Consider the following 27640-nt stretch of genomic DNA (forward strand, 5'->3'; position numbering starts at 1 on the left):
AGCAGGCTCTTTTGAATGCCAGTAAGTTAATTGGTATTGGAATATAAATGCTTGCCAAATAATCTAATTGCATCTGAAATAGTTTATAATATTAACTTAGTACCTAGGCTACTAGTTCATTTTGCATTTTGAATAATACGTTTTTGTAATTGAGAAAATATTTGAATGTGTAATTGATTTTTCAATCCATGGTAAAATAGTCATTATAGGTCCAAACTCTGAAACACCTTCAAAATATCAAATTGACTCGCAACAAATAAGCTATTATGCAAGCGGATCAATTTTACTGTATTGCGATGCTAATTTACCAAATGCTTCCAGAAATATGCTTGATGTGCTTTTTTTGAATAAGATTAGTGTGCATGACAATGAATGTTCCCCAGAGAGATTTTAAGTTTTTACAATAATTTATTATTAATTTATAGAACAGTAAAAAACGAATCAATTCATAAAAAATAAGGTTGGTGCGGCTAGAATAAGGTTGCTTGAGCTCTAGCCGCAAGCTCTTGATAATTTTTTTCAGTTTGTAAATACTGATAGGTATTAGGCCTACTATATAAGAAAATTTACTTTGTAAACTAATCTGTCGCACAAAAAAATTCAATAGTCTTAAATTTAAATCTAATTTCAATAGGATATAGAGTCATCATTTATACAAACATAAAAACAAATTTTATGTTATTGTTGTATCTTTATCCGATGGACTAACTATAGTGAAAGCTTGGTCTCTGGATGTGTTGAAGTTGTAAATTTTTACAAGCAACCTTGTTTCGTTTATTTCGTCTATCTTGATTCTTGTTGTAAGTGCAAGTTGTAAGAAAAGTAGTGCTATCAGTTTAGGTTATGTTTCAATAGACACAATGAGTATTGTACATTTTAGACACAATGAGTATTGTAAATTTTAACCAGACCATTTTAACCGCGATTAGTTGAAACGAAGAAAATTTGGTTGCACAAAGGTAAAAATCGAAAAATAACGCTAGTTAAACTAATCGACGTAAAAGATTTTTAACAGGCCATTCACGGGGAATTAAATCCAACTAACGCCGGTTAGGTACCTACTGATAGATGTCTTCCAATATTAGTTTTAAAAACTACAGAATTCAGCGTATAAGCTAAATATATGAACGAATTTCATCCGTTAATAAAATAGAGAAGTGTATTTAGCTAATATTTGCATTCAAAATTAGATTCTGATTTTTGAAGTTAGTTTTTGATCTGTTGTCGTCTGTTAGCAGCATAGCACTTGACACTGGTGAAAGGCAGAGCATTTTTATGGTGCATGCCTCTGTATTGAATGGTCAAATTCACCGCTTCAATAACATAACCACATTTTTACCTTAAAACATACCTATCATTATCAGTTTTCTATTATGTAAATATTCTCTCTTATAAGAATTGAAATCAAACTCATTCTTTCTTTGTACAATAATATTGGACCATGATCTCGTTTGTTAATATTTTTTCAGTTTCAAATTCACTGCTTCAATAACATAACCTCAATTATGTTGTGCCATTTGTGGCAGTTAAATTACAGTGTTGCCATATTGTGAAACCGTTAAAATCTTGGTTAGTCAACCGGTAAACTTAATCGGGATTAAAAACTAACCGATCTTGGTGGAACAGAAATGAATCCGTAACACTAACGCTTATTTGTTAATCGGCGTTAATGTCCATATTTAACAGACGTACATGCAACTGGCCCTGAACAGTAAATCTCCTCAGTTATTACTACATCTATTTGATTAAGTTTAGTCTTAAATAACATACATGGGGCCTATTTCATTAAAGTCACAAGCTACCTATTCATTGGTAAATTGAAATAGACTTGTTACTTTTTATGTTTTCCTAGAAAAATTCTCCTTTCTCTTTATATTGTAATGACAAAATTTATTTCAGTCACATGTGTGTTTTTTTTTTAATTTATCAGTGTCGGTCACCTGTTTTTTTTATGTTCGGTTGATATTTTTAATAACCGGTTTTCATTGTGAAAACTAACATAATTTTTACAATTTCGATAACGTAGAAAACTGATGCTTTTTCATGTGAAAATGAATGTTTGAAAGTTACTAAATAAATTAAGGTAGCCTACCTTTATTTCATGTTTTCTATACGTTTCAAGGTTCCCTGTCAAGGTTGAGATAATTTCATATGCAGAACAGCTTGTTTCGGAGAAGTTTTTAAGTTTTTCACATCTTCCGTTCCCGATCTCAGTAAGAATACTAGCCAACGACTCAAATCGTCAGAGTTCGATTCCCGACCGCGTGACTTTTTTTGAAAACTTTCAACAATTTCGAATCTTTCAACAATTAGTTATAGGCTGTTATAAGCTTTTATGAAAGACTAGCAGGTAACCCGTGCTTTGCAAGGGTCTATTTTAAAACTTGACAAACTGAAAACTTGACATAATGCAATCTAGAAGAATTGAAAATAGGCTTTTAAGAATCCTTGGTTGATTAAGAATTTATATGCAACATTTCAAGTGAATCAGTCCAGTAGTTCAGATGTGATGATGAGTCAAACATAATTTTCCTATCCTTCACACGTGTATACGTGTTTAAGCCAGTTCTATACTATAATAAAGGAAATGAATGAGAATAATTCTAAAAGGTTTGAGATATCGATGTGCGGTTTTCACCATATCTTTTTTCTCTGGAAATCCTGTATCGGAATCATGCATCATATGCCGACCTTTCAATTAAAAAAAAGAAGTTGGATTCAGAATGGCGGAAAAAATTTGGGTGCGACGGGAAACCTGTATTTATCATTCAAAAAGTATCCCCAATCATACCTATCTTCTAATTTCCCTTTTAAGAGAAATGTTCAGCTGCTTCCATACAACAACTGGAAGCATGACAAATAATTGAAAATGAGTCTATAACCATCCTCGGTTAAGCAAGAATATATATGCAAAATTTCAAGTTAATCAGTCCAGTAGTTCAGACGTGATGATGCGTCAAACATAATTTTCCTATACTTTACACGTGTATAAGATACAGTATAATGAAAAGGTGCATAGGACCTTATTTTTTTGCTCAGCTTGCCAAAATACCCTCATTCCAATATTAAAATTTTCGACTGACTGTACAGTGAGTCAGTTATTCTATCAGGGCTCGAATAATTTTGAAATTTTAATTAAATAAAAATGGAAGGGAATAATTTAATTATGTAAATATCAACACCTTTATTCAAAGACATATTAACCGCATGCGTCTTCATATTGCCAATACAGCATTGATGAAACTGTAGACATTTATTGAGCACTTTGTCGCTAAAAACTGTTCTAGCTGAAAAATTGATAATCCATGCCACGTGTAGGCCTATACATTGCATCAGGAAAACAAAGTTTCAAAACTATCCCTCAGTACGTCGGTTAATGCTATATATAAACCATAAAATGCTATACTTTATTTGAGATTAGCGCTAACTGATGCATTTTGGTTGCACAAACAGAAATTTCAAGCGATAACGTCGATCAAACTAACCGGTGTAAAAAATTTTAAACTCTGATTAGTTGGCACCATTTTAACGGCGATTAGGTGAAATGAAGAAAATTTGGTTGCACAAAGGTAAAAATCGAAAAATAACGCCGGTTAAACTAATCAATGTAAAAAACTTTTAGCAGGCCATTCACGGCGAATTAAATCCAACTAACACCAATTAGGTACCTACTGATAGCTGTCTCCCGATTAGTTTTTGGTAGAAAAACTACAGAATTCAAAGTATAAGCTAAATATATGAATGAATTTCATCTGATAATAAAATAGAGAAGTGTATTTAGCTAATATTAACATTCAAAATTAGATTCTGATTTTTGAGGTTAGTTTTCGATCTGGTTCGTCTGCAGATAGCACGACACTTGCGATAGACAGAACATTTTTATGGCGTATGCGTGATGAATAGTCACCGCTCCAATAACATAACCTCACTTTTGTGCCATTTGTTCAGAACTTGCACCAGTTATAGAATAATAATATAAAATATAGAATAATAGATTAATAATATAACTCTGTTGTATATCCATACCTACTTTTTCACTGTTAAAATTAAACTTGAATTTTAAAAAACACTTTTGAAGTGAAAATACACTTACTTTTGTAGTGACTATCGTTTCGACCTGTTGTTGGTCATCATCAGACTGTGGGAATTTACTCAGATGACAAGGCTAAGTGTGGTAAGGGATGAAGGTGGTGGAATAGGTTGTGGTGGAAATGGGGCTCCCCATGGGGAGACCGTTTGGCTGGAAATAATATTGGTTATTGTAACAGAAGTAATTCTGAGAGGTGACTAGGTTAGTGAGATTTACAATTTCATTGATATGTTCAGGTGGTGTATTATTCTGTTCCAGCATTGTTTTAAGGAATTTTACAGTTTCGGGAATTACTGAACATATCAATGAAATTGTAAATCTCACTAACCTAGTCACCTCTCAGAATTACTTCTGTTACAATAACCAATATTATTTCCAGCCAAACGGTCTCCCCATGGGGAGTCCCATTTCTTGCATTAACATTGAACAAAAACACATTCTCAATCAGTTTAACAGAATCATCAGCTGGTTTAGATATGTTGATGATATTCTCATTTTATACAAAGGAAACACCAGGCAAACTGAAATATTTCACTCCAAACTGAACAAAATACACCCAAACTTGCACTTCACCATAGAACTGGAACACAATAGTACAATCAATTTCTTGGACATCACCATATTTAAACAAAACCATACTTTCAAAACATTTAAAATATACAGGAAACCTACCACAACTGACACAGTAATCCACAATACCTCCAACCACCCAACCCAACATAAACTTGCAGCTTTCCACCACATGATCAACAGACTATTGAATATCCCCATGACACAATTTGATTACAATCAAGAGCTCAACACGATCAAATTCATTGCCCAACAAAATGGATACTCATCCACTCTAGTCGACAACCTACTCCACAAAATGAGAACAAAATCATCAACCAAGAATAATATGGAAAATGACCAAAAATTCATCACACTCACATACTACAACAAAAAATCACAATAGCATCATCTTTTAAGAAACTCAAATACAGAATCGCCTTTAAAACAAAAAATTCACAGAGAAAACATTTTCAAAATTATCAAACAAACAGAGATTGGAGCAACAGGCATCTACAAATTGAAATGTAATGATTGTAGTAAACTGTATATCGGACAGACTGGACGTGACTTTCAGACAAGATACAAAGAGCACATCAGAGCCAGTAATAAACCACATAGCCACTCAAACTTTGCAGACCATATTATATCAACAGACCACACATACACCGACATCGCCACCAATCTTGAAATCCTCCATATCTCACAAAAAAGCAGAAAACTCAATGTATTGGAACAATACGAAATTTACAACCACACAAAACAGTTTCCCAACAGTCTCCTAAATGATCAAGTAAATTTCTCTTCCCACACACTCTTTGACAAAATAGTCCCCAGTTCAAAATTACCGCCTCACTAAATATCCACCAACCCAACCCCCACTACAACCTATTCCACCACCTTCATCCCTTACCACACATAGCCTTGTCATCTGAGTAAATTCCCACAGTCTGATGATGACCAACAACAGGTCGAAACGATCGTCACTACAAAAGTAAGTGTATTTTCACTTCAAAAGTGTTTTTTAAAATTCAAGTTTAATAATATAAAACATAGAATAATAATTCTATAACTGGTCTAAGGTTCACTCCCAGTTTTTCGTAAGTCGGTCAACGTTTAATCACGATTAAATGCTGTACTTTAATCGAGATTAGTGCTAACCAATTTATTTTGGTTTCACAAAACAGAAACAATCAATAAAACAATCAATAAAATAGAAAGTGTATTTAGCTGATATTAGTATTCAAAATTAGATTCTGATTTTTGAGGTTAGTTTTCGATCTGTTGTTGTCTGTTAGCAGCATAGCACTATTGACATTGGCGACAGACAGAGCATTTTTTTGGCGCATGCGTGCATGCCTCTGTATTGAATGGTCAAATTTACGTCTTCATTAACATAACCTCAATTTTAGCTTAAAACATACCTATCATTATCAGTTTTCCATTATGTAAATATTCTCTCTTATTAGAACTGAAATCAAACTCATTTTTTCTTTGTCTAATAATATTGGACCATGATCTCGTTTGTTAATATTTTTTCAGTTTCAAATTCACTGCTTCAATAACATAACCTCAATTATGTTGTGCCATTTGTGGCAGTTAAATTACAGTGTTGCCATATTGTGAAACCGTTAAAATCTTGGTTAGTCAACCGGTAAACTTAATCGGGATTAAAAACTAACCGATCTTTGTGAAACAGAAATGAATCCGTAAAACTAACGCTGATTTGTTAATCGGTGTTAATGTCCATATTTAACAGACCTACGTGCAACTGGCCATATGTTTTTTCTATACAGATGTTTTTGATATAATTTCTTTGATGCAGCTGTTTCACATTCACCATATTATTATTAGGGATGGGTATCGAAAGACAAAACATCGATGTTTTTTTCATCCTAACATCGATAAGTGAAAAACATCGAACAGTAAACATAGATGTTTTTGAACATCGATGTTTTTAAACATCGTTTATCGCCCTACGTTTTTATGGATGATACTATTAGTCCAGTCAATATAGACATAAAAAAAGGGGTGTGCTTGCAATTTATACTGTAGTTCTGATTTTTAATATATTATTTGGGTACATAAGAGAAGTCCAGAACCAATTCCTTCATGCAAGATTTCCTTGTGCTAGATACAGAATAGCCCAAAAACCTCGTATTTTCGGCTCATTTTCCAGTTTTCAGCTATTTCTACCAAATCTCTCCCAGATTATAAAATTCTGAAAAAATGAGATCACTCGGAACTCTCTATCTCCAATGAGTACTTAGTTATTATTTTTCAAAAATGAGTGAAATTTGAAGAAAAAATCAATTTTGATAAATTTTAGTTTTTGATCAACAATAACTTCCGATTGTTACAATTTTAGATGTATATTTCAAAATCCCTCTAGGCGTATTTTTGTGCTATACAATCTGAGATCAGGTAGAGCGCTCTATGTCATATAGATTTCCAGGTACACCTGACAACAATGCGCCTTGTATTGTGGAAAACACCTAATTTTCAGCTTCAACCATCATCACCATCTACTTTGTCCTCACATTGATATTTCGCACAATGACATACGTTCATGGGTAAGAATCACCTGTTAGATGAACTTTATTTTAGTATTTCCTAGTAGAGGCTTGCTTAAGGACACCTCAAGGATCAAAATTTCAAACACTTATAATTTACTTTTGACACAAGGCTCAGATTTCATCGTACTACACTTCATTCTTCTCGGCTCGCCAAGGCGGTTCAAAAACATGCATCAACTGTCAAATTCGGTTAAAAAATAGAAAATTTATTGTTGAGTGTAGGTACTTAAGCCCATATTCAATACATAAAAAATGGCCAATTTCTATATTCAAAGCTATGTATCTCGGTAACCCCTTATTATAAAAATTATTACATAATCTTGAAATGTACAATAGAATTTTCTATTTCATCTGCTGTAAACAATTCATGAAAAAATATGTTCGTAAAGTGAGATTTGATTGTTGAAAAAAAATCCGGAAATTGTAGATATTTTTCTCATATTAACGGTTTTGGCAGTTCTATGATAGCGAAAAGTGATTCAAAATGGATTTTAGGCAACTGAGCTCGTAGAGGATGAATTTATCTACAATTTGTAATCAATCGTAAGTGTCTATGATGTATCAGACTCGTTTTAGAAACTCTTGATCAACAGTAAAATTACGAAAAAAATGTAAAAACTGAAATCGCCATTTTTAAAATCTTCAACTTCCAAATTGTTTTGGAATCGAAAGTATTATTTATTGAAGTGAGTAGAGGGGGACAATTTTTACATTCTCACTAGATTTGGAAATTTTATCGAAGTATTTGACAAGACATGCAACTTTGAATATAGAAATTTGTCATTTTTTGTGTATTGGAATATGGGCTTGAGTACACTCAATAATAAATTTTCCATTTTTCGACCGAATTGGACTTATTATGCATGATTTTGAACCGCCGTGACGAGCCGAGAAGGATGAAGTGTAGTACGATGAAATCTGAGCATTGTGTCAAAAGTTATGTGTTTGAAATTTTGATCCTTGAGGTGTCCTTAAGCGCGCCTCTCCACTAGGAAATACTGAAATGAAGTGTATCTTACGGGTGATTCTCATAGAACATAATCTCAAGAACTTATGTCGTTGTGCGAAATATCAATGTGAGGACAATGTAGTTGGTGATGATGCTTGAAGCTGAAAATTAGGTGTTTTTCACAATACAAGGAGCATTGTTGTCAGATGTACCTGGAATATGAGATAGAGCGCTCTACCTGATCTCAGATTGTAGAGCACAAAAAGAGCTTCTAAAGTGACAACAATTTTATCTGGAGCTATTGTTCCAATATTTTAACAGTTACTAACTGGAATCACAGCAATTTTGGACTTGTGGTATTCAAGTAACAGTCTTTCGAATAATTGAAGTCGGGTTGTGACTAGAAAGATACATCAACTCTAGTTCACAAGATTTGTCATCTTCATGGTCTAGTCTGAAACCTCTCGGGATATCCTCGAGGATTCGGTCTTGAAATTTTACCCTAAGCTAATTTCAGCAATCATTGATACTCATATCGTATTCATTCAATAGATTTTTTAGGAATCATCTATCGTACACCTGATAGATTTTTTAGGAAATGAAAATGGATTAAGATATCTGCACTCCTTACAATACGAGGACCTCTTTTCCAGAGCTAGATTAATTAGTGTTAAACACATGTTGAGGAAATAATTGTAGTAAGAAAAAACTCTTTCTTCCTAAGAAACGAAGAATCCGACCTCTTATTCAATTCTAAATAACTAACTATCTAACCTTGACACGGACCACAGAAGTAATGTAAATCTTCAAGAGTATCCAACAGTCTCACATAAAAATACCTGATTGAAAAATAAAAATAACAATATGCAGGAAATCAAAACTTATGCGAGATCTTTCACAAGAGTGATCTATATTCACGAAAAACACTAAACAGAATATTACACTAAATATGATAAAGATAATGATTATAATTATGTTACTATTGCTTATTGCACTCAAGATAATCCTCTTCAAAAAAAAAAAAAAAATTAAAAAAAATCTTGTATCAAATTAAAAAATTAGAATTGTTTTTACTTTTTAGTTGGGAAAAACATCGGATGACCGATGTCTAAGTAAAACCATCGATAAGTGAAAAACATCGAACAGTGAACATCGATGTTAAAAACATCGATGTTTGATGTTGAAACATCGATGTTTTTAAACATCGATGTATCGATACCCATCCCTAATTATTATACAGAGTTTGTGAAAATGAAAATATTTATTAATTATCAAAACAATACTATTATTATATTTATAGTAAAAATATTTATCAATTATCAAAAAATACTATTGAGGTTAAGTGGTATCAGGTAGAAAGCAATAATAGAACAAATGCTCCTTTTTTAATTCCGATCATATGATTTGGTTATTTTTTATGAAATCGTATGTACCATTCATGAAATTTGAACATTAATTCCAATAAATCTAGAAGGAAAATTGAAATTTGGGCTTCAAAGTGCACGAGATTGATATTTTTAGAATCTATGTGCAAAATTTGGAGATCTAAATCATTCCCGTTTTTCCGGTATGCAATCCACAAGTTGACATGTCTTGATGTGAACAAACGAACAATCACAACCCTACTCTCTCTTATTATATAGATAAACAATACAAAATAAATAACTTAACTTTTCATCAGAAATAATAAAAAAACTTCTTCCTGATAAGCGCATACCGCGGAGGCTGCCACCTAGCCCACGGGGGTGCAGTAGGCGAAATATAAGTAGTCAATAAAAGATGAAATGAATTGATTTAAAGAAAAAATCATTCATCTTTAATAAAGATAATAATCAATTTAGAAAATCTGCTGTACATTATAATTGAGATAAAAATGATAATGACTGAAATGAGCAATTTGAAGATAAAAAAATAATCAAGTAATAAAGTAAAATACATTGTAATAATAGTAAAAAATAAAATGTGAATACAGTATTTTTATTGGATGAAATTTTAAATGCATGAAATGAGTTCTGATGCAAAGCAAGAGTACGTTCTAGTGAGAAATATTTTATCATGGCAAGGAAAGTAGTGGGAGTGTGCCACACCAGATTTTTCACTCTAAAGTTCAAGAAATAATGCGTGTCACAGTAGAAGTGAAAAGAGAAATAAGAAATCTGAATAACAAAAAAAAACCCTGGATTTGACATGATAACCGGCTCAGTCCTCAAACACCTACCAAGGAAAGCAATAGTGAAATTAACAAACATTTTGAATGCTTCTTTCAGACTAAAATTCGTACCAGGAATATGGAAAGTAGCAGAGGTTATAATGCTACTGAAGCCAGGTAAAGAGCCACGTGAAGTATCATCATATAGGCCGATATCATTGTTACCGGTCCTATCCAAGTTGTTTGAAAGGATTTTACTGAGTAGGCTAAAACCATTAATTGAGAGACAGCACATAATTCCAAATCACCAATTTGGCTTCAGAGTGAAACACTCAACAATAGATCAAGTGCATCGGATTATAAATGTAATAGAGAAGTGCTTAGAAGAGAAAAAAATTTGTTCAGCAGCTTTCCTTGATATAGGGCAAGATTTTGATAAAGTATGGCATGAAGGTCTCATTTTCAAGCTCAAAAAAGTGCTACCAAAGCAATATACAGATATATTACAATCCTATCTGACTGACAGATACTTTAGGGTCAGGCATGAAAGTTCATATTCTGATTTGAAGGAAATTAAAGCAGGAGTTCCTCAAGGCAGTGTTCTGGGACCAGTTCTTTACCTACTTTATACCAGCAATATTCCCAGCCTTGATGAGAATACTACAGCAACATTTGCAGACGACACAGCCATATTATCAATAGACAGTAACATTCATACTGCAACAGAGAAACTATAGAGATCCATCAACAATATTCAAGATTGGACTAAAAAGTGGAGAATGAAATTGAATGAAACAAAGTCTATACACATCAATTTTACCAATAAGAAGGACCTGCCCATGCCAATAACTATCAACAACCAAGTTGTACCATATGCTAATGATGCCAAGTATCTAGGTATGACCTTGGACGCAAAGCTTCGCTGGAAGGCCCATGTCAAGAAGAAGAGAGAAGAGCTTGGAATCAAATATAAGAAGCTGTATTGGCTGATCGGAAGAAACTATCCTTTCAATCCGTAACAAAGTACTTCTGTACAAACAGATATTAAAACCAGTATGGACGTATGGTATACAACTTTGGGGGTGTACCAAAGACAGCAACATCAATGTCATACAACGTTTTCAAAACAAAGTGCTAAAGAACATTGTGGATGCTCCTTGGTATGTCAGGAACAGCGATCTTCATAGAGACCTGCACGTCGACCTTGTGTCCACCGATATCCAGAGGCATGCGGAGAGGCACGAGGGGCGACTGCACCAACATGACAACGTCGAGGCAATCCAGCTGCTAGACAATGGAGGGTTGGTGCGGAGGCTCAAAAGGAGGAAACCATTTGAACTAGTGTAGTGCTTGTTCAAGTAGTGTCCAGTGAAAGAGCAGAGCAGTGATTAAGTGAATCCAGCTTGTATAGTGCAGTCAATAAGTGTACATATTAATTAAACAATAGCAGTAAGAGTTCCTAATGAGAAATTCATTGTTCAATTTTTCAAGTAGTATTTTAGGATAGAAAAAATTAGCTCATTAGTCTTTAGACTAGATGGCTATAGTATTGACCAATAGAAAAAAATTCTAAAGTTCATTTTTCTCAATACTGGCACTTTGCTGGTCTCCAAGAGATTTTCGATAACTTTAATTTTGATTTTGGAATGTTGATACACTACCAGACACAGAACAGTGAAAACGAACAAACATTCTGTAAATATCCGTACGATATAACTAACTACTCCAGCGAAGGAATGGCCGAATTTCGTACACACAAGACTTAATGGCACACATTGTTCCATTGAATTTAATATTTTTAGAGTGTGATTCAGATTCCGTGATTCATGTGTTTAACAAATCAAAATTCAACTTGCGTTCTTGCGTTAAAATAAATTACCAGTAAGAGTGAAATAACCTGAATACATGATTTATCATATACAGACTGAAGAGTTTTAAAATAATATTGAGGAAATAAATATGATGAAATATGCGAATATTGAGGTATTACTGTAATGTTTTCACATGAAACGGTGAAGTTTGGACCTTTGGATGTCCATTCTCAGAAAGGGTATTCCCTTCCCTTCAGCACTTGACTTACAAGAGATTGATTGATTGATTGAGTACTTTATTTATGTAGATTACAATATATACTGGCTTATACACTTATATACAATAGCTTACAATACAGCATAATTATAGATGAATTTACATTATATAGACTAAGAAAATAACTATTGAACTGTATATGATATGAAAAAGCAATTTGTAATATAATAACTATAGATAATAATCATATTGTTATGCATCTACATAAATTGGCGGAGCTTTGGACATATCAATGTCCATTCTTTGGGAAGAATATTAAAAATATCCACCCCACTAACTCTCTACCAAATTAAATTCAGAGAGAGAGAGAAGAGAGAGAAATTTTTAAAACATCAGAGTTCATGGACAGGGGATGATTGGCATTCTAATAACTGTGTTATGAAGAATACGATATAGAATGATAATAGTTTAAAACATCAAGGGATAGTTGAAGAGGAAATCATAATACTAATGATAGATACCAATTTATAATACTAATGTAATTGATACCAACCTTCCCCTTAAAATCTAATGGATAGCTCGTGTGTGAATATTGAGATATAACGGATTAATTAACTCCTTTAGTATTGGAGCGATGATGGGTAGATTGTGAAGATGGGTATTTCTCAGGATTCTAGTTTCAGAGAAAATAGACATATGGCATTTGATAGGACAATTAAAGAAAGTAACTCTCGAAGGTTTCAAAAGCCCAATGATTCTTCTGATATGGATGTTACTAAAAACCACATTTTTTAAATGGAGGTGTCACTTATCGAAAACATTAGTGATAGAAAACATTTCAAAGACTGATTTTATATGAAAATAATATGTCAGACAATAATTTAATAATGAGTAAAGTGGCTCTTTTTGATATTCTAGTAGAGAATCAACAACCCGATATTTTATATTAACTGAGCATTGGTTAAAACAATATTAAATTAGCCTAGCACCGTGACCATTAGTAACATATTTTAGTAGAGTTGATGTGACGAAAGGAGGTGAAGCTACACATGCTGAATGTAGTAGACTACAAGTTTTTGGCTCTGAATACTTCTGATTTTTATGTAATGAGGATATTCAGATTTGTTGCTTCAGTTTTAAGATTGGTAGGCTAGTAATCACTATTATGGTTCTGTACAGGACAACAAGCAGTAATATTTAAAGTACCATGAGTGTTTCTTACAATTTCAACTACTTTCAGTTGGTATTCTAAATGTTTGAGATTGTTTTGGCGTCAAGGTTATGTGATTTGTTTTGCATATGTCGTGCCCAGTTTGATTGTTAAAATTAAATTTATATTCCAAAGTTTCATTTTTCGTACGGTAACGTGATCTGATTTGTTTTGCAGGTTTTGAATAGATGTGACAATTTCTAGTATTTTCATTTATTGTGAATTTGTGTTACAGTTTCATGCATTTCAAGTTGTATTTGCAGTGGTGTTGACTGTTGAGTTTATGTTTGTGTTGCAGATGTCGGGCCAACTGGGCAGTATGGCGGTGGGCAGTGGGGGTAATAAGCGTCGTGGTGCCAGCTCTAGCGCCACCAATGCAGGCGCTTCCACTTCCTCCAACTCCTCTTCCTCATCGTCGTCTTCCTCGTCCTCCTCTTCTTCAGCTGCCTCTGTGATGCCAGTGTCCAACGATCTCCTCTCGCTGTTTGAGTGTCCTGTCTGCTTTGACTTTGTGCTGCCGCCGATTCTGCAATGTCAGAGTGGTCACCTGGTTTGCTCCAACTGTCGGCCTAAACTCACCTGTTGTCCTACTTGTCGCGGACCTTTAGGTTAGTCACCAATTCATAAATAAAATTTGATGAACTAATACCGGGTGTCCCACGAAGAGGTTTACACATTTAATTTAATATTACGTGCCACTTCTTGCACAGATTTTTTTTAATTTTACACAGTTACAAAGTAGATTCTGAAAGTATTCTGGGAAAATTTCAGCTTCCTAACCTTTGTAGAAAAAAAAATGGCAGCATATTGAAAATTTTACCAATTCGCTTAATGCTTTTAAAGTATCGTTTTTCAATATGCCGTCATTTTGTTTCTACAAAGGTTAGAGAGTTGAAATTTTTCCAGAATATTTCTAAAACCTACTTAGTAAACTGTGAAGAATTAAAAAAAGTTCGGTGCATGAACTTGTACAGTGAAATTTTCTTCTAATCCATTTTTTCAACTTCGTGCTCGAATTTGAATAGGATTTTTAAAAGAAAATACATCTTAATTAGTGAAAGTTGATTTTTTCATCATCTGTGCCGAGTGGTTCCTTGATTGCTTGAGAAGATGAGTGCTTGTTGAGTTTGCAAGGATATTGTTGAACGACAAGAGAATGTTAAAATGCTGTGTGGACAGTATACGGTTCTTTTTCATGCGAAATCTGTTGTAATTACTGAAAGAGAGCTTCAGGCTCTTGAGAACAGGCCACGGTTTTGTCACAATCTTTTAAAATCAAAAAGACAAGTCGTTCTTTGAGTGATGTCCCTGTTGTTTCTAGTCATAGTTCCAGTGATGTAGTATTAGATTATGAATCTACTGATTTATTCACTATGAATAGGGTTGAACGTTTGCTTTCTGATAGTATGAAGGACCTTTTAGAAAAAAATATAGTAAATTGTCTCCCTCGGACGAAAAGTTGGCAACTAATAATAATTTACTGATGGATCTTTATGATACAATTGACCAACAAAAAACTTATAAATTCTCTACAGTCGGAAAATTCTTTGTTTGAAATGTAGGATAGATAACTTGCCTGTTGAGATTGATGAGTTGGAACAGTACTCGCTCTGGCGACAATAATTAGCTTCGACGAAGATCTGTTTGTCTTGGGCCAGGCTTGTGATAAGTAGGACTCACTGATAATGATTCTAGACTGGACTCAATTAAATTTTTTTTTTTGAAATTTATCATTCGATTAATTTAATAATTTGTTTGTATTTTTCAAGCTTCATATTTATAAGTGCATTCATACCATTTTGAGACACTTTGATAAGTAAATGAGTTTCAAGTTCGTAAGTTGATTTATAATTTGTTTTATGATTATGGTGTACTGGTAGATCAATTGGACTATTTTTGACGGTTATCTTTCAAGCCGGACGAGCATTAGCCAGTTTATTGAATGAGCAGTTACTCTTATCTTATTATATCTTCCTTCTGTGTTGTTTGATAGCACTATCATCAAGTTAGTACTCAGGATATCGCTTGATTGTACGTACATCTTATTGGTATTCATTTTTTTCTTCCATGGTGAATTTTTCTTTTAGTTAATATATTATACATTGATAATTTATTTAAATTATTGTAGAAGTTACTGAGTAATGTATAGGCTAAGAGTATGAGCTAATCTCTTTATTATTTTAATCTTATTATGTGTCTTAGGATGGGGTTGGTGATGTTCTAGAATCCAATTGATATCATAGGTCAACAGTCTTACCCAGTATTATTTTCTTCCAATTTATCAATTTAGTAATGAGTGCCAAGTGCATTAACAATTATTTTTCTTGATTTAGCTATTTTTAATATACTTTTTTATGCACTAAAAAGTGATTTTTGCGTAAAGTTTGCAGTATTTTGTAAACATTACAACTCTCACTTTCGTTTGATAGTTGTCATTCTATTGAAGTAAGTCATTGTTATCAATTCTTATCTTGATTTGATTGTTTAAATATTTCTTTCTTGAATCTTGCATATTTATTCCAATCTATTATTCCGTCCTCTAATTAATAGTTCATGAAATTGTTTCCTATCTCACTTCTATTCATAATTTATCTTCTCATCTTATCTATCCCTATGAAATTTCTCAGATAGTGGTATCTATATTAGGCTGGTAATGCATATTTTTTTATTTTTTGTATACTCAACTTTCTAAGTTTATTATATTTGACTATTGATATTACAATTAATTCTCTGTGTAGTACCACATTGTGACTGTGTATAAGTCTTACTTGTTGATTATTAAGATTATAATTTGATTATTATGGAAGTTTCATATTTTAATGTGTTTCATGTGACTTACAGGTAATATTCGCAATCTGAGTATGGAGAAGGTCGCGAGCACCATATGTGTGTGTGTGTGTGTGTGTGTGTGTGTGTGTGTGTGTGTGTGTGTGTGTGTGTGTGTGTGTGTGTGTTGTGTGTGTGTGTGTGTGTGTGTGTGTGTGTGTGTGTGTGTGTGTGTGTGTGTGTGTGTGTGTGTGTGTGTGTGTGTGTGTTGTGTGTGTGTGTGTGTGTGTGTGTGTGTGTGTGTGTTGTGTGTGAACACAATAACTCCATTCCTAATTAACCGATTGACTTGAAATTCAATTTACATAAATCGACAGCTGATTTATGATTAATAATTCTATAGTCTGATTTTTACTCTAATATTTGCTTATGAAAGAGGCTCTTTTTTCCTTTTATATTATCCTTGAAATGCCAAATTTCCAAAAACCTTGTATATACGTCAGAACATACCTGTCAAATTTCATGAAAATCATTTATCGCGTTTCGCAGTAAATGCGCAATATAGAAACATTTTTAAATGTATTTATATATAAACACCGATAAATACAAACAATTTGGATGTAGATTAGGCGATTAGGCCTTGTCTAAATAATTCAGCTTATAGTCTGTTTTATAATAAATGAGCAATCCAATTCATAACATCTTAGTAGACATCTTATGAATCGTGTAATCATTCATCAAATCAGTCTTATTAAGTCATAATTATCATCACCCATTACAATTGAATAAATTAAGTCATACATTGAAAAAAAAACATAAATTATTTATAAACTCACAGCACTAAATACCACATATTTTCAACAATCTGAAAATGAATTTACGGAATAATAAGCATTTTTATTCAGAATTAGATTTACTGCGTCAACGACACTTCAACCACCTAGCACCAAAACTCCACAATCTACTTCCTGCACAAATCAAGTCAATAGAAAACCCAAGAAGATTCAAAACTGCTGCACAGAACTGGATTATTTCAACTGGAAGACATCATATAGAAAACATAATCTCAAACAATATGTGAACTCACTTACCCAACGTATTTGCAGTTTGCACCCCCGCCCAGAATCTATTACTACTACTAACACCTACTCTAGTACATGGGTTTCCCATAGTTGAGTAGGTTAATTTCCAATAGAATTAAATTCCATATTTTTTCATAAGCCTATTGTATTGTAGTTATTTTGTACTTTTTATGTTTTAATTGCTCGATTGTATTTTTTTAAAGGAAATAAATTTATATATTATTATTATTATTATCTAAACATATAAACAGAAGCTGCTCGTTTAATAGTATAGGATTATTCAAGATTGTTATTCGAGCTATTAAGTCTTTTCAGTTTTGATTCGGTTTTCGGTAAGAATGGAATGTGGAGAGTGAATAACTGTGATAATTGTGTTTTAATAATGGATTGTGTAGTGAGTAATGTGTAATATTTTTCAACCATGAGAATGGATAAGGCATTTTCTTCATTTTTAATACTCAATGACCCACCAAAAGTAGGTAACAATAATTGTGGGGACTTTGAACTGGAAAGGATTTTTTGTAAAATGTAATATAATTAGAAGAACAATCAGTTGACATTTTTGGAAGTGGAAACTTATTTTTCGATAAAGTGCAAACTTGCAAAAGCATTGGATTGGGTTCCAAGGACTTCATTACAGTGGACTACAGTACAGTAAAGACTACATTAGACTACATTACAGTCTGGAGTCTAGATGTATTTCTACATTACAGCCACTCAACTGAACAAAAAATCCATATTTCAACCTTTGGCTAGGAATTCGAAATACGCCTATTTCGGACGTATTTTTGGTATAATTTAAAAACCATTCCTTAGCACACGTCCAAGGCATCAACTGACCATTTTTACCAAATTTGAAAAACATTTTGGCCATGTGGTTTTTAAGAAGCGGTGATGAATAGGTCAGTGGTAGGCTATTTGGCTTTTATATATTCCATTTCATATTCATATTGATTGTTCTTTAGGGTTGAAGGTATAATATATACTTATTAGATATATTGGAATAGTTTGTTAGAAATATATTACATTTACATAGAACTCAATTTATTCATTTAAGTTATCTTCATAATTCTACCTATCTTCTATCTAATTCTAATAGGTTACCAACCCATCCCTATCTTATATGACAAACCTTTAATCATAATCATATACCTACATGATTAAAAAACAGCAGACATTCAATTTACTAGAACAAATAATGGAATGCCTTCAAGTTCAGATGTAGGCAACACGCCTAACTTCTTCGTACATTCGTCAACTTGTCTCTACGACACTGTACTTGCTTCTGTGAGACACCTTGTCTATGTGAGAAGTTGCTTCTGTGAGACTGCCAATTATAGTGCTACTAGTTTGGACGGAGACTTGTCTCTGTGGGAACTTGTTCCTGTGAGACTGCCATTTATAGAAGTACTTGCTCCTATGAAACTTGTCTCTGTGACACTAATATCGTTCAAAAACACTACTTGTCTCTGTGAAACATCCCCGATTTTAATAGTGTCGCATACTCAAAGTATGTATTAGACCAGGCATGTATAGATTGATCACACCTGCAATATACCAAGTCACCTCCTCAGAATCCTAAAGGACCTAGGGACATGTCTGGTGGCTATTTTATGATTTCCTGGAGGGTAAACAGAGCAAAGAATGGAGTACTGGCATTGCATAGGGTTCCATACTGGGATCCGATCAGCGGAATGCCTCCTATGATGTAACTGAAGTGTGTGAATTCACATGTAAAGACGAAATTTTGAGTAAGGTAATTGAATATATTGTACTGTAATAAAATTTTTCAAATAAGTGCAATATTTCTAAAGTTTTTAATTTATTGTGATACTCTAAGTATAACATCAACCTTCAAAATTCAAAATTTTCAAATTATTATTCCTGGACCGATAATCAAGTGACGAAGTAGTGTGTGATTACATAACCTCAACTTTTGGACAACATTAACATTTTATCAAAAATTTTGGAGAGAAATAGTACAGGCTCAGCCTAGTTTTTCCTCCATTGTCATAATTGTATTATGATTATAGTGTTTTATACAAAGAATGAATGAATGAATGAATAGTTTTCCAAATGTAATTGATGATAAGCTGAAAGTCTATGACCGTAATAAGTGTTCATTGTCTGTAGTTGAAGGTTGTTTGTATTTTGGTAATCGAATAATAATACCTAGAATTTAAAAGAAAAAGGTTCTGGATATAATCCACTCAGGTCATGCGGGGTTGTACGTTCCAAGTTATTTGCTAGGTCTTACGTATGGTGGCCAGGTCTAGATAATGATATTATTATTAATAATATTATGTCTTGTGAAATTTGCCAGTCTACTAGAAACCGGTCAAACAATACGTACCGCAATCCTTGGCCACCTGTTCGGTTTCCTTGGGAAAGGTTTCACATTGATTTACTTGATTTTCGTAATGCCAAGTACCTTGTAGTTTGTGATTCGTACTCTAAAGTGAATAGAGTGTTTCCTCTTGAGAGATCGAAGTGATTTTAAAACAGTGTTATCTAAACTAGCAGAAGTTTTTTCCAGATTTTTGTTTCCTAAGACTCTTGTCAGTGATGATGGACCTCCATTTAGTCCAACTGAAATGAAAGATTTTTGCCAAAGAAAGGGAATAAAATTAATTTTTACTCCTCCTTATTCGCCTCAGTCCAATGGTTTGGCTGAGCGCAGTGTACAAACATTCAAAACTGTTGTCAAAATTCAATCTTGAGGTACTGAAGAAAAATGAAAATGTAAATGCAAATGACCTGTTGTTAGATTGTTTATTTGCATACAGGAGTACTACTTCCTCAGTGGCAGGTAAATCGCCATGTCAGTACTATTAAATTTTGAACCTACAATACCTTTGTCCAATTTACAAAAAAAGGTTACTTTTAAGGATTATTTTGAGAAAATGAAACTGTAAAAACTTCTTTCAAATGTGTCAAAGAATTTCATGTTGATCAAATAGTATGGATAAATCCAAATAAAAAGAATGATGTTTCTGGGGTTCGTTTTGTATTAGGAAGGATAGTGAGTAACATCAGTAATTTTGTATTTATGGTCAAGGTTGAAGTACATGTCAATGAGATTCGTGAGTTTTACTCAAACGCCAAGCTAAGTGCTGCATTCGCCGCACAAATCCCTGAAGTTGGGCATGATGAAAGTGGGGGAAGGGATAGGTTGGATGGAAATGATGTTGAGCCGGTTCAGGAACCATATTACAAATGAGCCGGTCAGAAAGGAAAATCGGGGTACCCAAACGATACTCCGATTCAAATTATTGTTGATTATAGTTTGTAAGCTTTATGTATGTACTATTGTATGAGTTATAGGATTTTCCCCTACCATTTGTAAGGGGAGGCCAGTGCTGTGTTGGTGGCTCTGGATAGAGAATGTCATGTGACAGGGAATGGCGTCTTAGATGTCTAACCAAATTGTTTGTCTTCATTTCAATAAATACAGTATCAAAATAACAAAGTCTTTTACTGAGTTGTGTAACACAATAAATTCAAAAAATAAAAATAAATAAATAGATGAGATAAAGACCCACATAATTTATGACATATTCATTTATTTGAATTATCTATATTCTAGGTGCTAGCTGCAAGTGGCAAGGAGCTCTTGAACAAGTAATGCCTCATTTGATGATGTCTCATAAATCAATCACTACTCTCCAGGGTAAGTTTAAAAAATATGAATGACGTTACATTAATGTTGGAATATGTGTTAAAAATTAATTTTCTGAAGCAGGCTTTTCGATGCAAAGAAATGTTCAATAATATACAGTGTATTTATTAATAAATATAATGAATAATAATTGACAAATTAAATCAACTACTATAAATCACTTGTCCAATGAAAAAGCAACTCAAACGGTTTTATCAAGAACCTTATAAACCTAAAATACGAGTAGTTAAGGTAAATTTAACAATTGCAGGGTTTCAGTTCAGGAGAACGTAGAAGCCCTGTCATTTACGGTCTATCCCAAGGCAATAGGAGGTTGCTTATCAAACTTAGCTCTTAGGAGCTGATATCAACCGTAGACTTCTCGGCCGGCAAACGCTGGCATGTCATATGAATTACATAGAAAACACTGCGTCAAATATCAACAACTCATATGAACACCGCTTTATTAATACGAAATTTGAATATGCTATTCAATGCAGGAAGCTAGCTGTACACCTATATGTCTTAAAAAAAATTCATTTTGAAAAGTATTAAACGATTTCTTCTACCACGGGGTCCTGTTCTAAGTGCGGTAACGAAATCAAACATCAAAAAGATAGGCTTACGTGCTCAACCTGTAAATCATCTTTCCATACAAAGTGTGTTGACTTTACGACTGGAGAAGGATACGTGGAAGTGCAACGCTTGTTTGGGTGAACACTCGTCTGATTCCATCCAAAGCGATTTGTCCTTATCAACAACTAAAGACGCAGTCCATGTGTCCATAGTATGCAGACCAACATGGAAGAAAAGATAGGTGGAGTGGCCACTTATGTAATTGACATGAAGAATGAGTAGGTGTCAATAGTGCCTTCACGAAAATGCAGGACACTACCACGCTTCTTGCATCTGAAAATGAATCACATAAGTCGGAGTTTTTGAAGATAAGAAAAGAAAGTATCAAGCTGATAAAAAATAAAAGAGATCGGACAGTCTAGCAGAAAAGACAATTTAATTACAGGTGTTTCGTACAAGCGAGGTGACGATTGTATGGCTTGTTGGACAGAATCGCTGCAGATATCATTATAAACTTCATTTCAACTGTGCACTGTTTAGGCGTGACTAACGAACGTCCCAATCCACCAATATTATTATTAAGTTCATGACAAGAGACTACAAGTCTTCGTGGATTGGAGCTGCATGGGCCAATCGCAAGAAACTAACAGCTGCTTCCCTATCCATCAACTGGTCTCCAAACTCCGTGTATGTCAGTGAGCATCTTCCTCCAAGCAACAAATTTATTCTGGGAAACGCGAAACGTTTCGTCCGCGTCTCGTACTCTTCAAACAATACTTTCATAATTCAAGGTAATAACAATTATTGCATTATTGTTGAAATTCCTCTATACTAGCAGTTCTGTGAACAGTAGACCTCGCGCAGTTAAAAACCACAAAAACCTCCTCCAATACTGTCCATCAGAGTGAATTATGTCCTGTTCTGACGTGTCGGCGAGATATGGGTGTGTAAACAACTAATGGTTGTTTATTTCTAAATGAGACTTCAAATAAAAGAAATAACTGGAACGACGTGAAGAATACCAAGAGAAAGTATAGAAAATATAAAAAACTTATCAGAAATGGTATGTATGAAATTGAATTGAGGGCTTGAAGTTGGGCATTTTTACGTTTGACTGCATGCTAAGCCGGGCCGAGAGGCTGGCGCGTGACGTCACACCATAGCCGGCTCTGCAGTCATAGCCATAGCTCGGCCAAGCGTCTTATGGGATCAGGGCAATCTCCTTTATAACTATCCTTGGGTCTATCCTGCGCTTAAATACAGTGACATTCAACCAATTCTTGCAGGCACATGCGCACGGATGCCAAAAAACAAAACTGAGTTGCTTTTTCGCTTCACATATTATTCCTATGTGTAATTTTAATAAAGCAAATCTGTCTAAAGAGTCGAATCCTCGATATTAATCTATAAATACCCGATATTCTATTGTTATAAATATAGGTGGAGGAGAAAGTTGTATTTATCACGATAGTAAGGTATTTTTCCTCTTTCAGGTATAAACGTTCTTTTCATCGAAAAGAGTTACTCTTGCGCCTTTAGATGCACAAATAATTATTGAAATGATCATAATGGTTACAGTATTATCATTATACATTTTATCAATACTATTTTAATTGAATAAACTTGCACGTTCTTTCTGTTTTTTTTGTTGCTACATTAATGTTTACATACTAGATGGTTAGAGTGGATATACTGTACGTTGTAATTCAATTTTTATACTTGTATTATGTTGTTGAATTTATGAAGGTCTGAATAAGTTTCTTAATCACTTCCTGTTGGTTCGTGACCAACTTGAAATTCAAGGTTTATTCGAAGAATGAGTTGCAAATTTGGCAATATTGACAGCAATGAGTTCGTTGTACTAATGAGTATTGTACAAAAAAAAACTTATGAAATTAAGAGTACTGTAAACTAATGAGCTCGTTCTGGGTACACGGTAAATATTGTTCCAAGCGGTAAGTTGTGACTGGCGGTAAAAAGTTCCGCGTCCCATGGGAACCATTTTGACTGTAAATGTTCCAAAATCCAGTTACCGGTAAATTATTCCTGCCTCGCTCTCTGGCCGCGGCGCATTTAGAATGTACCACAATCGCAGAGCTGTAATTGGTCGATAGTATGAACCGTCTGCGCATGCGCTGATAGCTAGCTGGTTTGCCATAGCAAAGCCGCAGAATACATAACCAAAAAATGATGTTTAACAACCGTTAAGTGGTTTCTTCTTTATAGAATATTTGATAGTAATGAAGTGGAATAAGTGCACACTTCTCCAGACGGTAAGTTTGTAAAGCAGCCTTTGTTCATTCACGCAGCTAGTAAATGACACATTTTGGTGAAAATCAACTTCATAAGTGCGCACCAAAAGCTTGAACCAAAGATCTTGAAGTAGTATTCCATGGGAACAAGTAGTTTTGCACCAGTCACGTGACATGGAACAATTTACCATTTACCGTGTTCACAGAACGAACCCATTAATCACACAGTTCATGAAAGTATGAATGAACAAAATAAATAATTAACAAAGAAGCTTCGATTATTTCAGTAGAAACTGATAATGAACTATTTAATCTATTTAGAAAGTATTTCAAATCAAAAACTCTCTATTGGTTTTTCAATACAATAATTATACAAATAAACAAAACTTTCAGCAAAAATGAATGAAACCAATCACCTGCCAGGAAAATCCTGCGCGCAGGTGAGAGTTGCTAATACAATTCAATATGAGTCATTAAGAACTTACAAAAGATGAAATAAGATGATTTAGTATTATTGGAATTAGTATTATGCAAATGTGATTATAAATTATACATTGTGATTAAGAAACTTTTCGTGGTGAAAATTACATTGTTGATGTAATTTTGTCTTTTTTGTGTCATTCAGGCGAAGACATAGTTTTTCTGGCCACCGATATAAATCTACCGGGCGCAGTCGACTGGGTCATGATGCAGTCCTGTTTTGGTCACCACTTCATGCTGGTCCTAGAAAAGCAAGAAAAATTTGATGGCCACCAACAGTTCTTCGCCGTTGTCCAACTGATTGGCTCTAGAAAACAAGCAGAGATTTTCGCTTATAGGTTTGTTTTACGTCAATTAATCCACATTTTATCTCAAATTACCCTATAGTAATTTATTCAAGCTAGAATTGATCATTATTTACAAGAATTGCAATGAATTGAAATACAGCTGTCCACTATAGAAAGCCGTGGAAGAAAAACTTACCAACTTTGCCGTCCTCTGACTTTATAACGCAAATCTCAGGATAATTTTTCAATTGTATATCAGTTTTTTTTTGTTTAATTGAATCACGGAATTCTTGGAGAAGACAAAAGTATTTATGTTACAGTGTTTTCCAATCTGTCGAAAATACAATTTTGTCTTCCCTTATCTATTACTCCCTATGATGGCGGATCATACTTCTATTAAAGCATTTGATTCTAGGATTTCATTATGAACTCCTAAAATGGCCGTTTCACATGACATAAAACTCATCAAAAATGCTATAGTCCAATTAATATAATCCTAGTTCCTGTACTGTACAGGTTTGAAAGTAGGTAGTGGCCATTTCAGCCCGTGGTGCACTTTCCCGCATATATTACCCTTCTTATCTGCCATTAGGAAGACTGCTTATCAAACCTTTTCAATCTTTAAAAAAACTGAATGCTTGGACATTGTTGATGGAGCCATATAATGGAATGTAGTGTTAATGGAATCATTAGTAGTGACCATTCAGACTATCAAACATATAGCATTGCACTACTCGTATTTATTTTGTTGCTCAAAATTAAATAGAAGCTTTCAGTTTATTATTGATAATGCTAATTGACCTATTTACTAATGATTCTGTTACCGAAAGTAACTTTTCAATTATTTTATTTATTTGTATATAGTGTAAGCCCGCATATGCCTATATATTATAGTCCGAACCTACTTTCTCGATTTTTCATTTTATTCTGATTCAGTGTATAATCCAGCATATATTGCAATTTACATAAAATCTAATCTGATATAATCTTATTTTACAGATATTGTTCAATTTGAATTTTTTATGAATTTAAAAATGTATAAAGATTTTTTTTGATTTGCAGGCTAGAGCTAAATGGTCATCGACGGCGATTGACCTGGGAAGCAACTCCGCGTAGTGTTCATGAGGGAGTCGCTTCGGCTATCTTGAACTCAGACTGCTTAGTCTTCGACACTAGCATCGCTCAGCTATTTGCTGACAATGGAAATTTGGGTATAAATGTTACTATTTCAATGGTCTGAAAGAATCCATCAAGAATCAAGAATCGCGCAATCGACAATGCACAGGTGTTTGTTTGACTTCATCATCTCATATTCTTAAAGTTGGTAGACGGCGTTTTGTTTTAACCTCAAACCTTTTGCTCAGACTTGTCATCGATTCTTTGATACGGCTTATGAGATAGTTGAAGCTGGACAGTGGCGCTCTTATAGAATATTTCGATTGTTTTATGTATTATTTATTATTTCACTATATAGTTCTGAGTATGTGTTGCACTTGTGATAGATTGGCACTTTTCGTGCTGAATCTTTATTCGACTCGAACGGATTTCTTTGGAATAATACTAAAATATTTAACAATAAGTGTAACAAAATAATCCAGTAATTTAGTATAGATGTGTATATAATATGTACTAGTTGATCTATTTTTCTAATGATTTCAACTACAATTCTTTGAATGTTTTCAACTACTATTTATATTTTATTTGTAAGTTCACATTAATTTTTATTCAAAATAAATTTCTGAAATCTGAATATTGTTTTATGTTAATATCTTGTTGTCATAACGATGAGCATTCATTATATCTCCAGCCTCAGATATAGATTAAATTTGTTTAATGTTTTCAGTGTTATGTTACCACAATTTATTAGTGTTTGGCATTTCTGTATGATTTTGTTAACAGTCTTCCTTATTCTTGTATCATCTTGACTATACACAAACACAAAATGTTGTTTTATAACTGAAATGTTATAATAACTGAACTTGCTGCAATTATATTCATAACTTTTAGAAATATTATACTCGAATAATTTTGAAACTTCATACTGTAATATTCGTTATCGAATTACTTGTAAGTAAATATTGTAATTCGAAGTATACCTTGTATTTTTTCTCACCAAATAGTTTAGAAATTTTCTTGTAAGTATATTTCTATATGTAATTTCCTGTATCAATCGAATAATTTCACATTATTATATGAATTGTAATATTATTGATTCTTTTAGTTAATATATTCCATAAGAATATAATTGATAATTCCACGTTAGTCCACAATTGGTTAGAATATTTTGATCTGGTTTCGAAAAACTAGTCCAATAATGTTGAATTGCAGTGATTTTGTCTCTCCGGAACCTAATTACTTCAAGGAATCCATGACAAGAATTCTACTGAATACTAAAATTTGCAATTTACACTTTTGTATGTAATAAAAATATTATCAAATCATTGAATTCTAACTTTCCGGAACTTCAATAAAAATCATTGATCACTACTTTTTCATGCTAATTATACTTTACAAAATTTGGGTATCATGTTATTTTAAAATTAGGAAATTTAGGTATCATGTATGTTTAACAGTTAACGAGAAATTATATTTCCACTCCTCTGAAAATTCATTCATAGCTGTTATTACAGCATTTCGAAATAATAATGTGCAATTGAATACTGTGACTAAGAATTAATTTTTGACGCCTTTACTATACAGTTGGCTACTACAATCCTTCTCAAGACACGGTCAATTTTTGTTTTCTATTTTGTTGAAAAGATGATAAACTAATACATTGAGTCTATACAAAAGTTACAATTTATCAATATCAAATTGAAAAAACAAGCGAATTCATATTGATTCTTGGATTATACTTCTCATAAGACACCAGTAGATTTTTCTAATACATTGAGTTTTTGTTAGAAGTTGTAATCTTTCCACTTATTAATTTCAATATAAAATTGTGAATTGGAAAAACGAGTGAATAAATATTGATTTTTTTATTAA

At 33.3% G+C, this 27640-nt stretch overlaps 1 protein-coding gene across 1 annotated transcript; it reads left to right on the top strand.

Moving 5' to 3' along the window:
- LOC111052499 (E3 ubiquitin-protein ligase sina) lies at positions 1 to 27640 on the top strand. Its single transcript, XM_039442043.1, has 7 exons — positions 1 to 21; positions 13850 to 14159; positions 16393 to 16439; positions 20186 to 20208; positions 20975 to 21069; positions 24511 to 24703; positions 25715 to 27640. Exons 1-7 carry the CDS (start codon positions 16 to 18, stop codon positions 25890 to 25892), a joined length of 852 nt encoding a protein of 283 aa, XP_039297977.1. The 5' UTR covers positions 1 to 15; the 3' UTR covers positions 25893 to 27640.

The sequence above is a fragment of the Nilaparvata lugens genome, chromosome X (assembly GCF_014356525.2).
Source record: "Nilaparvata lugens isolate BPH chromosome X, ASM1435652v1, whole genome shotgun sequence".
Taxonomy (NCBI): domain Eukaryota; kingdom Metazoa; phylum Arthropoda; class Insecta; order Hemiptera; family Delphacidae; genus Nilaparvata; species Nilaparvata lugens.